General features: G+C 30.6%; 1 protein-coding gene across 1 annotated transcript; it reads left to right on the plus strand.

Moving 5' to 3' along the window:
• The first annotated feature begins 4907 nt into the window (after positions 1–4907).
• Positions 4908–13722, plus strand: LOC137832818 (phosphatidylserine decarboxylase proenzyme 2-like). The gene is made up of 21 exons (XM_068641171.1): positions 4908–5348; positions 5428–5507; positions 5616–5640; positions 5738–5797; positions 6074–6142; positions 6257–6349; positions 6429–6479; positions 6857–6940; positions 7303–7394; positions 7612–7767; positions 7948–8032; positions 8910–9021; positions 9438–9538; positions 10422–10469; positions 11133–11279; positions 11850–11945; positions 12032–12106; positions 12449–12541; positions 12700–12786; positions 12863–12913; positions 13348–13722. The coding sequence occupies exons 1-21, from the start codon at positions 5178–5180 to the stop codon at positions 13453–13455; spliced, it is 1884 nt and encodes a 627-aa protein (XP_068497272.1). The 5' UTR covers positions 4908–5177; the 3' UTR covers positions 13456–13722.
• Positions 13723–13942: the final 220 nt, after the last annotated feature.

The following is a 13942-nucleotide window of genomic DNA, read 5'->3' on the forward strand; positions in this document are numbered from 1 at the left end:
AGACTAAGTATTTAAAATTGTTATGTTATTTCGATTGCAATACATTCGAGTATAATTAATAGACCTAAACAATACCCAGGTTCATAACAATAAAAATATTTATTTTTTATTATTTTTATTAACAAAGACACTCAAATAATTTATTTTTTTATTTATACAAAGAGTTATCTTAATTTGTTGCATTTTTTATTAATTAAAAAATAATCTTAAATTTATAATATAAATAGTTAAATCGTATATTTTTTCTTAAATTGATTCACATCTTGTTTCTCACTCCTCCTTAATCTTTACTAACTCCTCCAATAATTTCTCACCTTCTCATCAAAGCAACTTACAAATCTTTCTTCTTCAATCTTCTATCTCCAAAACTGTAAATCTTTATCTCCATGGCTACAAAAGTGGTCATATATTTTTAAAAATATTTACTATCTTTTTGCCATTTCAATTATCTCGAATAGATAATTTTTTTTAATAAAAACTTTAAAATTTAACGTCAAACAGATAAAAAAATAAAATTCAAAACTCTTTATTCATTACTTCAATAATCCTAACGCCGCATATGATTATATTTTGAGTCTTTTAACGTAAATTTTAAAAGCAAATGATTAACATTTTCAATTAAAATTGTTTATCAAAGAGTATTCAATTAATAAACAAACATAATTAATTCAAAATTAAAGAGATAAAATGTTAGTAGATAAAATGCCTAATTACAGTAATATCAATGCATAAAAAAGTGAAACAGCAAAATGCAGCTATTAAAAAAATTCATTCTCTTATGTAAAACCAAAACAAACAAACAAAAAATGTACGAAATCCATGCTATGAGATTCCAAATTAACCTTCCTAGCTTTTTCTTGTGAAAATCTTCTGCTATATCTAACATATACATAAGAATTCTTTCTCTAATTCCACACTGAAGAATTAAAAAAAAAACTTTAATAATATCTTTTTCTTCAACAAATAAAAAATAAAATAAAATAAGATACTTTAGAAGTGTTTCAACCCTTATACATATACCTAAGGAACTTAAAGAGTATCGATGTTCAAATCTTTATACTGTGATAGGAATTAGCAACTCGACACGACAAAGTGGACATGAAGTTTTTTGACTGAGCAACCAAGACTTAAGGCAGGAGGAATGAAATTGATGTGCACACACTCCAAATGGTTGAATGAAGTCTCCATGCTTAAATTCTTCCAAGCAAATAGGACAATCACAGTGAGAATCCTTGGTTTGGTCCTCACCAAAAGACACAGCAGGAGGCAAGGCTTTGATGGCTAGCCTATAAGTTTGTGTTGTTTCAGGGCTAAAAGAAATTAACTCTATGGTTTCCCAGGTCTCCCTATTAACCCTTAGTCTTGCAAGAGCATTTCTTCTATGTATTCTATGAGCCTCAATGTCACCACTTTCTCCGCCCTCATCATCATCTGAGTTCCTTCTTCCGTTGTAATCATCTACTCTGAACATTTCTCTGCAACGACGAAAGAACGTTAACACAATGTAACACCACATTAGGAACCCTGCAATGTAACTCAACGTTATGTAAGTTGGAGTTGTAGTTGAATCATACAACATGCACACTATAACACACAGGGACATAAACGATTCCAACACTGTAGGCACCAACAACCGCACAATACGACTCATGAAAACTTTGAAAATATGAATGCTCAGAATCAAGAGAAAAATAATTCAAGAGACTATTATGAAACTCACTCACTCTATATTCTGGCTTTCGGTTCATTTATATCAGTTCAAGGATTTTGGATGAACTTTTATTTTATCTTTCAAATCTTTTTATGCCTATGCTTATCTTTATCTTTTTATTAATTTGTTTCACTTTTCTGTTAATTAGATTTATGTAACTACGTACAGTACTCAATCTATACACAATCTTCTTAACAGATAAATATTCTTTCTTATTTTTTTATATTTTGTTTTTTATGTAATGTTGGTAAGTATATTACGATTTGAGAGCATTCAATTTAAAAGAAGATAAATGATAAAGTAATTATATCATTTTCTTAATGATTTAAAATAGATAAAAAATATTTTTCTTTATTTTTTTTTATCCCTCCAAATCTTTTTATGACTGTCTTTATCTCTAAAAATATCTATATAAATATAAGAAATTTACAAAATATAAATTAGAATGATTATATTGAACTAGACTGCTTGTAACAACTACCTTTAGGAGTTATTTTTAATAGAGGAATTGTTATACATTTAATTATCTTAACAACTTTATCATTTTTTATTTATATTTCAAATTTAAATTTAATTTAAAACATTGATGAAATAGTTAGATATAATTTGTATTATTATAAAAATTGTTTATCTGGAATCTATATTATCATTTATATTTTAAAAATATTTATTTATTATAAATTACAATTATTCTTCACTTGAATATATATATATATATATATAATACTTTTTCTTTTCTCTCATTTATAATTATTACCAACTTTTAAAATAATAATAATAAAGAAGATAGTTTATCTCAAATCCATATGATAGTTTGCATCGATTTAGAACCAAGAAAAATTAACAGTGATAGAAATTTAGATCTATATTTTTTTACAACCAAGAAAATAATAAATTAATAAAAATATTTTAAGGATATTCTAATCTTATCACACAAAATGGTGGTAATTTGACATCGCTATCTTAAAAAAATTCATTTTCCAATCCAATAAATTAATATTTTAATTATATTTTATTTATTTGTTAATTAAAAATATTATTATCATAAAAAATTATTAAATAAAAAATATTAATTAATATATTGATTAAATTAAATATTTTAAAAAATTATTACTCTAAATTAATTTCTATTATTAATAAATAATTTTTGAATTAATATGTAATTTCTTTAAGCATGTTTTAGTTACATAATTAATTAGATATTCATTTAGAAATTATTTATTAATAATTAAAATTAATTTTAAAATATTAATAATATTTTAATATTTAAAAATAATATATAATTTAATAATATAATAATTAATTATTTTTTATTTTTAAAATTAGTTTTTATTAAATAGTTTTTATTATATTATAATAGATTTTCAATTATGTAATTTAATTTTTCAATGTCAAAGAAATCTTTTATATTACAAAAAGTAGTTATGATTGGTGTATAATTATACCTCCAACCAAAATGATATCTAATATTTATATTAATCAGCTATGAACAAAACTCCCCGTTTAGGAGATGTTTCTACCTTTATTTTATTGAGGCAGAGAAAATAGTATATAAATATATGATATCTATTACGTAGAAAACAAACTATACATATACAAAAGAATAGTTACACAGATTTAATCATTACTCCATTTATGTTGTTCAGAAATCCACAAACTGAATCCACATTGTCATCGACACTTGTTCCATAGTTTGGCATATTGAAATCCTTGCTTTGAGCTTCAAAACCACATATTAAGAACAACAGTCACAATCCTTCCCTTAAAAAACAGTGGCAATCCTTCCTGTGAACCAATTGCCCAGTCTTCATTGTTCATAACTTACATATATTTATTAATTTTTCATCTTAAATATGTTGAGATAGTATTTAATCATCGTATTTGAGATATTCTATGTTTAAGAGTTTTTATAAAAAAATTTACAATTTTAATTTAAAAAAATATATTAATAAATTAAAAATATATATATTTAAATTATCATTAATTTTAACCGTTAAACAATGTGAAACTATATTTTAACTATCACAAACAATTAATACTACCCACTTGACCATAGAAGAAAATGTACTGAATAAGCAAAGGCTCAAAACCGGATTCTCCAGCTCCATACATACTAAATGAAGATGCCCTGTTCTTGATTATGGTTGAGAAGTAAAGAAAAAAAGTTTCTTAAGAAGAAGATGCTCAAGACTGCTGTTTATTTTATATTTCTTTAATTATAAATATTTATTAAAAAACTAAACATGTTAGTCTTTTTCATCATTTTTTTAATTTTGATTCTTACCTTTCTTTTTATTGCTTTAGTTAATGTAATATAAAATCAAAAAGTATGAATTATTTATTTTTTAAAATATTTTATAGGAAAGTGATAAAATATTTTAAAAAATATCTTTAAAGTAACACATATAAATTTAGAATAATATTATTATATTATATATTTAAATAATTCTTATACTATATGTTCCTGCTAGGGAGATAAGACCTAAAAAATATTGAGAAACTTTGTCTTTCTTCTTCCTGTCGAGTGATTTGTCTATGCTTCAACTTCCTCTTCCAAACTTCGGATCTCCTAGAGAATACCGAATGGGGTACCTGAAGACACTCTGACGCTCAAATCAGCAAAGGGGGTTCGACACTTAGATGTTAGAGTACAATAATTGATGACATACCTACTTCTTAGAATGTGTGCAATTTATATTATTTTAATGGGATTAATGAGGTGGATCATGCTTAGAGATGTATTACCTAATTTTTAATGATGATTTAACTTTATTGACCTTAATTGAACGTAATTGGACATAAAGTATCGGTCAATACCTTCAGTGATTCGGTAGGACCGACTGAGAGTGTTGACTGACCCATTCCGGTCCGCTATATTTATTTTATTATTTAATGATTTGGTTTTTATGTCACGCAATCTTTGGTTTATTAAGTGATAAAAGTATTTTAACTATCATAAATACCATGAAATGTTTTAATAGTACAATGTTTTTGTTTCTCACGTAATTCCTTGCCAATAAAATTACTATGACAAGAAATAAAATATAAAATTCATAATGTAAAAATAAAATAAAAATAAATCAATAAAATAATTATAGCATAGACCAAATTATTAAAACAATTATACTAGAGAAATTAGTGGCATATTGAAATAAATTTGAGTACGTATAAAAAGTAAAAAGATGGTATATGAATAGAAATATTAAAATATGTAAAGGGATTGAACTGGCTTTGCTTACGTGGAGCGCACCAGGGAAGAAAGCGACTTTGATTATTCAACCGTGCAATAGAGGGGATTGTTGAATATCCATCACTGAATTGTCACCGTTACTCACCAACTCGATACTCACCTCAACCTCACTCTGCGCCGGTCAGCGACCTAATCAACCTTTTCTTTATCCAATTCTTTGTTTGATTGAAACCTTCGCGAGCCGAGAGAGAGACAGAGACAGAGACAGAGAGAGGCATGGGTCATGAACACTCCAAATTGTCAGAACCAAAGGGATCGCGTCGTGCTCGCTTCAAAGAGCGTTTGCGTCGTCACCTTCACCGCCGTCAAAGCGGCAACGGCTCTTCCGCTAAAAAGACCCTCACCGCCGATAGCTTCGCCGGAATCGCTCTCCTCGCCCTCCTTAGCGTACGCACATTGCTATTTTCTTAATCTTCCATTTTCTATTCACTTAATTAACGCAACTGCTTCTTCTTTTGTGTTGCAGGCGGAGATGAAGTTCAAAGATAAATGGATTGCGTGCGTGTCTCTCGGAGAACAGACTTTTCGTACGAGCACGTCTGAGAGGTTAAGCTCTTCATCTCACCACTGCTTTTCGATTTTGCTTCGTCTATTCTTTTGTTATTTATTGTTTGTGGTTTGTGTATTGATTTTGTTTTATTGTTGTTGGTGCAGCACAGACAAACCAGTTTGGAACTCAGTGAGTACTCTAAACCGTTACTGTTTCAAATTACGTGTGTTTGCTGAAAGGTGTTTCAAGCTACGTTTCTTCTATATGACTTTTTTTTCTTCTACAGGAAAAGAAACTTCTTTTAGAACAGAATGGGGCTCATGTTGCAAGAATCTCCGTCTTCGAGGTATGCTAAAAGAATTAGGACCGTTTAGTCTTTTCCTTCAATGAGAATTACTCTAAAACATCTTTTGGGGGGATGATGTCACTTTTGTCAGATTAAAATGAATCTTGCGCGATATTCTGTCGCATTTCAAGAACATTTTTTTGTCCGCGTCCCCTATTTTTTAAAATATATTATACAGACTAAAATTTTAAACTGTTTTCATTCTGCATCTCCTGTTGCCTAATTTGTTTGCAAATGTTATACTGGATGTAAGTTCAATATTTTTTTCTCGTGTAGACGAACAAACTGTCCAGCAATACTCTTGTTGGATACTGTGAGGTTGATCTACTTGAATTTCTGACCAAGGTGAGGAAACAGAAAAATTAGAGATTTTAGAATTGTTAATTTATTGACTTATTCTTTGTTGTTTCAGCATTATTCATTTTACACACCTTTGTTGTGAATGATATGATCATGCAGGATCCTGATTCTGAGACCGAGGTATTCAACCTTTTAGATCCGTCAGTGCCTGGAAAAGTTGTTGGCAACATTTGCATTTCATGCTCTGTAGAGGTATATGGCTTATGATATAAATTCTAATGTTGTTTGAGTATTGTAGGGGTGTCTAACTATAATAAGCGCATACTAACAGGATCCAATTGAAACGGAGAAAGGCTTTGTTAGACGCATTCTATCTATAGTGGTAAGTTCGATCTCCCTCTGTTTTCTGATAACATATGCCTAATGTGGGGCTTAAATAACTAGACATATGACGGTAACGCAAGAAATGATGATGTATAATTTTATTCCTTTACAAGAGGGGTACTGATATCGTGTATTAAGCCACATTATGGTTGTGCCAATAATTGTTACCAAGTCCTTGTTCCAATTTTAACACACATTCGTAACATGTTGTACAAATTGCTGTAACTGGTTGAATTCATACTAGAATATTTAGAATCTAAGAATCATGGAAAGCACAGCATGTAATTTTTTATCGTCTATGTAATTTAAATATACTGCTCTCATGTTGCACCGTCTAACATTTAATATCAACCTGAGAAGTGATGTTTGATGCAGGACTACAATGAAGATGGGATGCTTTCATTTTCTGAATTTTCTGATCTAATTGATGCTTTTGGCAATCAAGTTGCAAACAGCAAGGTTCATACCTCAGTGGTTATTTGGCACTTAATATTCTCTCATTACCTTTTATTTATGAATTATTTTATTTCCAAGCTATCTTTAATTTGCTTGTGTACCTGTTTTTGAACTTTGACTCCGATTTGCTGTCCTTCTATTTTCAGATTCTATACTTTATATAAACCAGTGACATCTTGATTGTTAGTACTTAGAACCTCGAATTTTGTTATATTGAAGTCCAAATCTTCCCTGCAAGCTTGTGTGGGACTCGTGGTTGAAATGAGGAATCTCTACCCTGTGAAAATGGAGTTATAATATACGATAAATAGTTTTTTATATATATACAACTTTTACTCTATCATCAATACATTATTTTTTTACAGAAAGAAGAGCTGTTCAGAGCAGCAGACAAGAATGGAGATGGTGTTGTGAGCATGGACGAGTTGACTTCACTTCTTACTTTTCAGCAAGAACAGTAAGGTCCTATCTAAATTATAAGTGATTAAAGTTTTAATTTTTTATGTCTGTTGTTGTCTTTTGGTAGAAGTGTGACTGTGTTTAGTAATTTAACTAGCCTCTCTATATAATTTTTTATGATTTGATGATTTTCAAATTATAATTTATTTGACTTACTTTTCATGTTTGTTGTTTATTTGATTTTTATTTTGCTTACATAGCTTCTGGTATTGCAGGGAACCATTATTGAATTGCTGTCCTGTGTGTGGTGAGGTTCTTCAGATTTCTGACCGGTTGAACAGCATGATCCACTTAACTCTTTGTTTTGATGAAGGGACTGGTAACCAGGTGATGGCTGGAGGATTCTTGACAGATAAGCAGGCTTCTTATGGGTAAATTTCTGCAAATTGCTGCTAATTTAGGCATTAATGAGACAGGGTATGAGAGAGAGCATGATCTTTATTGACCTAAACCTAATGGATTATACCCCAGTTTTGTTGACTATGGCTATGTATTTATGATTTCTATCACATGACAATAAAAAAAACTTGTTTATTTTTCTGTTTATATAGGTGGTTCTTCAAACTGAGCGAATGGGCCCATTTCTCGTCCTATGATGTTGGAATTCGATCTGGATCAAGTGCATCCCATATCCTGGTATAGGATATTTTCCACCAACTTCCTTTTTCTTTTTATTTAACAATTGAAGTACATTTATATGATATATTAGACATGAGTTTATGTTTCAAGTCATATCAGGATGTACAGACCTCTTTGAAATTTCTTCTTTGCATTGCTAATGACCGGGTTTTCCCAATCACCTCAACCAGAATTAGAAGAAAAGTTTCCATGCTTACTTACTAACATATATCAACCTAGTACCCTTTTCAGCTATTACCAAATATCAATGTTTTTGTCTTGCATAACACTTTTTAAAGTATTGACAATTTGAATTGTGTTGGCTTAAGATCTCCATCCATACATCTCCATCAAGGCATTGAAATAGATATATTCTTAGGATATCTTTGGATGATGGAATTGAAAAAATAGTTTAGAATTTTAATTTTTGTTCCAATTTTTTATGTAGAATTATAGACTGTTCATTAGTTATGCAAATAATTAGACGTAGAATTAGAATTCTAAATTCAATTCAAATTTCCTAATTCTACAGCAAATGGTGCAGAGGGGATGGGAAGTGGGGGCAATGGTGGTAGGGTCGGTGGTTGGGATGTTGACAGTAGGTGCAGCAGTAGCAAAAAAGGGGAGAGTAATTTCTCAGTATGGAAGTTAGGAATTGACAAATTTTAGGGTGTTGGCTAACTGGAAATTACTCAACTTACTTACTATGGAATTCCATGGATTTGTAATGCAATTGGGATTAGGATTCTAATTCAAAGGGAATTTCCAACATAGAAATTAGGAAATATGATTAAAGTCTATTTTTATGGCTCAATTATGGTAATTTTAAACCTAGATATGTGCCTCTTGACCCTCTCAACTTGTTATTTAATATTAACTTTTTTTTTTACATCAGGTATATGATTGGAAGTCTCAAAGGCTTGTTGAAGAAATAATTGACAAAAAGATTGTTTTGTCAATGAGAGTCATTTATCAGTCAAAAATAGGTCTTGGCCTAATGGACATAGGTATGATTTTTTTTATTACTATTAATGTTGAAAGAAGCGCTTGGCTACATTTATATGTAGCTTCACCAATCACTAGTCACCACCACCCCCTATCATGGGCCATGTGGCAGTTGCTGAGGTGTTGTTGTTCATAGGGTTAATGCTATAGAAATATGGCTGGTTAAAAATTGCTGTACAGAAATTAGATCTAGCTGCCATTTCTTTAAGATGATTTGGTGTATTGTAAGTAGATTGTAAATGATGAAAAGTTCGATTATTTATTGAAAAGGTATTTATCATAATGAACCTATCTGGCATTCGGATCACTTATAACCTGCGTTTTGTAGCCAATTTATAGATTCAAAATGGATTTGAATAATTTTTTACTTTTCCATAGAGTTACTTTATGTGTTTACATTAGTGAATCTATCATGCAGGGGTGAAGGAGCTCTTGCAAAGCATTTCTGAAAAGCAGGGAGCACGAATGGATTCACCTGAATCGTCTGCAGATATTCCAAAATTTATTGAATCTTTTAAGGTGTAATAATGCTTCTCTTAGTTCTTTGTGAATTACATACTTTGATTGACATACGTAAGTTTGTAGTTGTGCAGTGCCTCTTGATTCTAAGTTTTGACCAGGGTTTCATTCATTACGGTGCCCCATATTTCAGCATTGTGGTTTCTTTTGGATGATACCTTATTCTCTCGTCTTTTCCTGTATTGTCTAGTAGTATGTGTTTAATGGGCGACCCATAATAAGGGATTTTTATAAGGGAAATAAAGAAACACGGCCCATGTAGAAAAACAATAACAATAATAAAGAAAAGACTATTTATCTAATCCAAAACTCCGTGCACATAGAATCCAAGGAACTAGGAAATCTCCAATCTTTTATAAAGAAAATGATAGGTAAGAGAAACTGAAGCTTCCCAGGAACTCATTTTGGTCTTGCAAGATTATTCTGTATTTTAAAGCAGAAGAATATTGCTTTCCTTCTACCACACTAAAATGTTTAAGTCGACCTGGTAGCAGTGTCCAAACTGCAAGACAATGTCCATGTCTAACATTTTTTAATTGCAACCATAAGAGTCACTCTTGCCATAAACATGATATGAAATATTGAAGGATAAAGAACATGTCATTATCCTAAACGTTAGTGTGTACTCAGGGTTAAATTCCAAATTATTGATGTAGATAGAGTGTTCTACTTGTTCAAGTATTTTTGAACTTCTTCTTGCTGATTGTGTTCATTATTTTTATTATTTGGTTTAGTTTCAGTGAGGAGTCAAATAATTATTCTATAAACGGATTAGGGTGACTTTCTTTTTCTGTTTTGTACTTTAGTTCTTTATCTGCTACACTGGTGTTTCTATAGTTACTCCCCCTTCTTATAATAAATGTAACTATTGTGTTGTCTGTAGGATCAAATTAATTTGGCTGAAGTCAAATATCCACTGGAACACTTTAAGGTGGGCGAAACTCTGTAATTAGTTTTAGTTGATGCTATTGATGCATAATTCCTTCTGAAAACACATTTTGACTCTGTTAGTTGTTTACTACGCTTCGCTATTAAGTTCAATTATGCTAAGACTAACCTTGTTTCATCATCATATACATAGTCTTATATCTTAATTTTATGAAGTTAAACATCATATGCTGCTAATTTTTTCAACAAACAATAACCTTGTCCCGTGTCCTTAAAGCTATTGCGATGCTTTGCAGCATCATTCTCGTGTCTATTTTTAAAAATAATCTGATGATCTTCATTCCCGTAAACCCCCAAACATACCTGTTATTACCAGCTTTTATTCCCATTATAAATATATCAACTCGTTGAATTTTACTGTTCCCAGACAGCCTTTGAAACCAACAATTTATGTCAATCTTGCCTCCACCCTGACCGTTTCAGTTAGATTGTTGTAGAATCCCCACTGCTTTCCAGTTGAATAGGTCTTGTCTAAGGGGGGATTGAAAGAATTTGTTTTCCATTGAGTTAGCAATATACATTTTTGTTTGTACAAACAATTGGAGTAAAGATGAATGGAAATTCGGGGCAAAGCGTGTAGGATTTAAATAGTAGTGATTATTTTGTCACATAATATAATACATATCTTAAATTATGCTCTGTGCAGACATTCAATGAATTTTTCATTAGAGAGTTAAAACCTGGTTCTAGACCAATTGCTTCTGCTGAAAGTGCTGACATTGCTGTATGTGCTGCTGATTGCCGTCTTTCCGCATTTAAATCAGTTGATGATAGTAAAAGATTCTGGATCAAGGTATTTCACTTCCTTCCTACAACTCTTGAATATGGAAGACTTCTAATTTCGATGATGCAGGTTTTTCTTTAAATATATTTCAAAATTTCAAAATCGGTCAAGCTGGAAACTACTTCTGATTTTCAGCTACTAATTAAGTAAAAATGATAGAATTTTGATTTTATTTATTGAACTAGGGCCTGTTTGACTCTACAATCTGAGGTTTGTTTTTGTCATGCACTGTTTTGCATGAAATCAATCTTGATAGGTAACATACGAAGCAATTTAGATGCTTAAACAATTTTAATGATCAAATGGCCGTACTGTTTGTGGTAACTGGTAATTATTAATTACTATATATACTTTCTTTTTCTTTATCATATTTTTCCGTTTCATCACTTTTTATTTCCAGGAAGTTATAATATAGTATTAAGCTAACCTCACTGATGAAATTGTTGCCAGCTCGAGGCAAAGAAAATTATATTCCCTAAAATGTTAGGATATCCCTCATTTTCTTGTCCTTTAATCTTTTCACTTCATTTATTTATGCCAAATGAAGTGCTTTTGCCATTATTTGTTGTTTCTTTTTAGGGTCGAAAGTTTTCAGTTCAAGGTCTTTTGGGGAAAGATATGTGTTCCAGTGCTTTTGTTGATGGAACAATGGTGATTTTCCGTTTGGCACCACAGGTATTTGTTGCTTTCTTTCAAATTTATTGTAATTTTTTGTATATAATTTGATTTCAAATTTTAATTCTAACATATATTTTTTACAGGATTATCACCGTTTCCATTTTCCAGTATCAGGAATTGTTGAGCAATTTGTAGATATCCCTGGATGCTTGTATACTGTATGTGTAATAATAACTTGAGGAAAATGATATTATATATATATATATATAATATAAATGAGAAAACAGGTTATATGCACAGATAGTGTAAAGTAATTTTACATTTTCTTCCAATCACAAATTATCATCATATATGGTCAGTTTATTATTTTTACTGTAATTACCTCACAATTCATACTAATGGTGATTTTTTATTGGTCGACAATATAAATTTCTTTTACACTGTAAGTTTATAGCCATTAAATTCTCTCTTTATATACACACATATACATATATATACTATGATTAATTTTTTTCTGTTAGTTCACATTGTATTTTTCCTGATAGTGTTGTACTACTCAGGTCAATCCCATCGCTGTAAATAGCAAGTACTGTAATGTCTTCACGGAGAACAAGAGAGTTGTTTCAATAATTTCAACAGAAAATTTTGGAAAGGTTGGTCATTGCAATTAATGTGTCTGAATTTTTTATTTAATGACTATATCCTTCTGAATTTGTTCCTTAGATGTTTTCTGAGTTACCTATAGTTTGCTGTCTCTGCCATTTTATAATTGCAAACCTGTATTGACCAGCATCTTATAATTTGGATTCAGGTGGCATTTGTTGCAATTGGAGCCACAATGGTTGGTAGCATTACTTTTACAAAGAAAAAGGGCGACAATGTCCAGAAGGGAGATGAGGTATGTGAAATTACAGTTCTTACCTTCTTATATGTTGTCTTTGTTTACACGTGGCATTTGTGTGCTTAATTTACAGTTTGGATATTTCTCATTCGGTGGGAGCACTGTCATTTGCCTTTTTGAAAAGGTTGGTATTTTTATTGTAAGAATCTTTGAAATTTATTTCGTTGGACATGGTCTTGATTCCTGATACTGCTGACCTTGATATATATGTTTGGTATATCATACAGATGATTCGTGGTCATCATGTCATTCTTATTTGAAGAAAAAACAGAAGACAATTTATCCAATAAAATTTAAATGTTTCACTTGAATCTAAGTAAAAATATATTATTAAGTTCAGCATGCATCTTCTTGGCATTTTTCTATCTTATATAAAGGCCATTTCTTTTGTTATAGTTGATGCAACGCAAATATACAATTGATGTTAAAGAATAATATATTCTTTTGGAGTAAAGTAGTTCTATTTATTACCATTTTGGACACTTCATCTTTACAGAGCTTTTAGCTTAAGATTGAGATTAGAATATATGACACACTGACATTTCTTTTGGCTTGCAGGATTCAATTGCAATTGATGAATATCTTCTGGCGAATAGCACCAGATCACTGGAGACCTTGGTTTCTCTAGGGATGAGATTGGGCGTCTCCACGAGAAAATTGACGTGACATTGGATTGAGTTGGAAATGTTGAAACAGAATACTGATTTCTCTTAATAATAGCAACATACGCTAGTCATGGGAGTTCTTCTCCCAATTTGTAAAGTAAATTTTTTACAACCTCATTAGCTGGCCATGCTCGAATTGTCCAGATTGATCTGTACAGAAAAATCTGGGATAAGTTCGGCCTTGTAGAGATCCATTCTTCGTGTAAAGACTAATGATGCATGGACAAATCCATCAAGCAGTGTGATGCATGAACATATTTACAAGTCATTGCATAACCTCATAACTTGTTTCATAGTTTATAATTTTAAATTTATATCATGCGCATGGGGTAACATATTGAACACAGTTTGCATATTGACATTTGAGCAGTTCTTGGTGAATACTGACACGGCTTGTATTTGTGCCGTGATCGCTTCAACTGAGTAAAATGATACCTTATGCTCATCATGGTATGGTATTATAAATTTTACATTTTAAAAATTTGGTA

Source organism: Phaseolus vulgaris, chromosome 6 (assembly GCF_000499845.2).
Source record: "Phaseolus vulgaris cultivar G19833 chromosome 6, P. vulgaris v2.0, whole genome shotgun sequence".
Taxonomy (NCBI): Eukaryota; Viridiplantae; Streptophyta; class Magnoliopsida; order Fabales; family Fabaceae; genus Phaseolus; species Phaseolus vulgaris.

Bases quoted from the DNA above. Each gene is read 5' to 3' on its own strand.
- LOC137832818 (XM_068641171.1), top strand. From the start codon at position 5,178: ATGGGTCATGAACACTCCAAATTGTCAGAACCAAAGGGATCGCGTCGT. The intron at 5,798-6,073 runs GTATGCTAAAAG...TTTCTCGTGTAG, and splicing joins CAAGAATCTCCGTCTTCGAG to ACGAACAAACTGTCCAGCAA. The intron at 8,033-8,909 runs GTATAGGATATT...TTTTTACATCAG, and splicing joins CAAGTGCATCCCATATCCTG to GTATATGATTGGAAGTCTCA.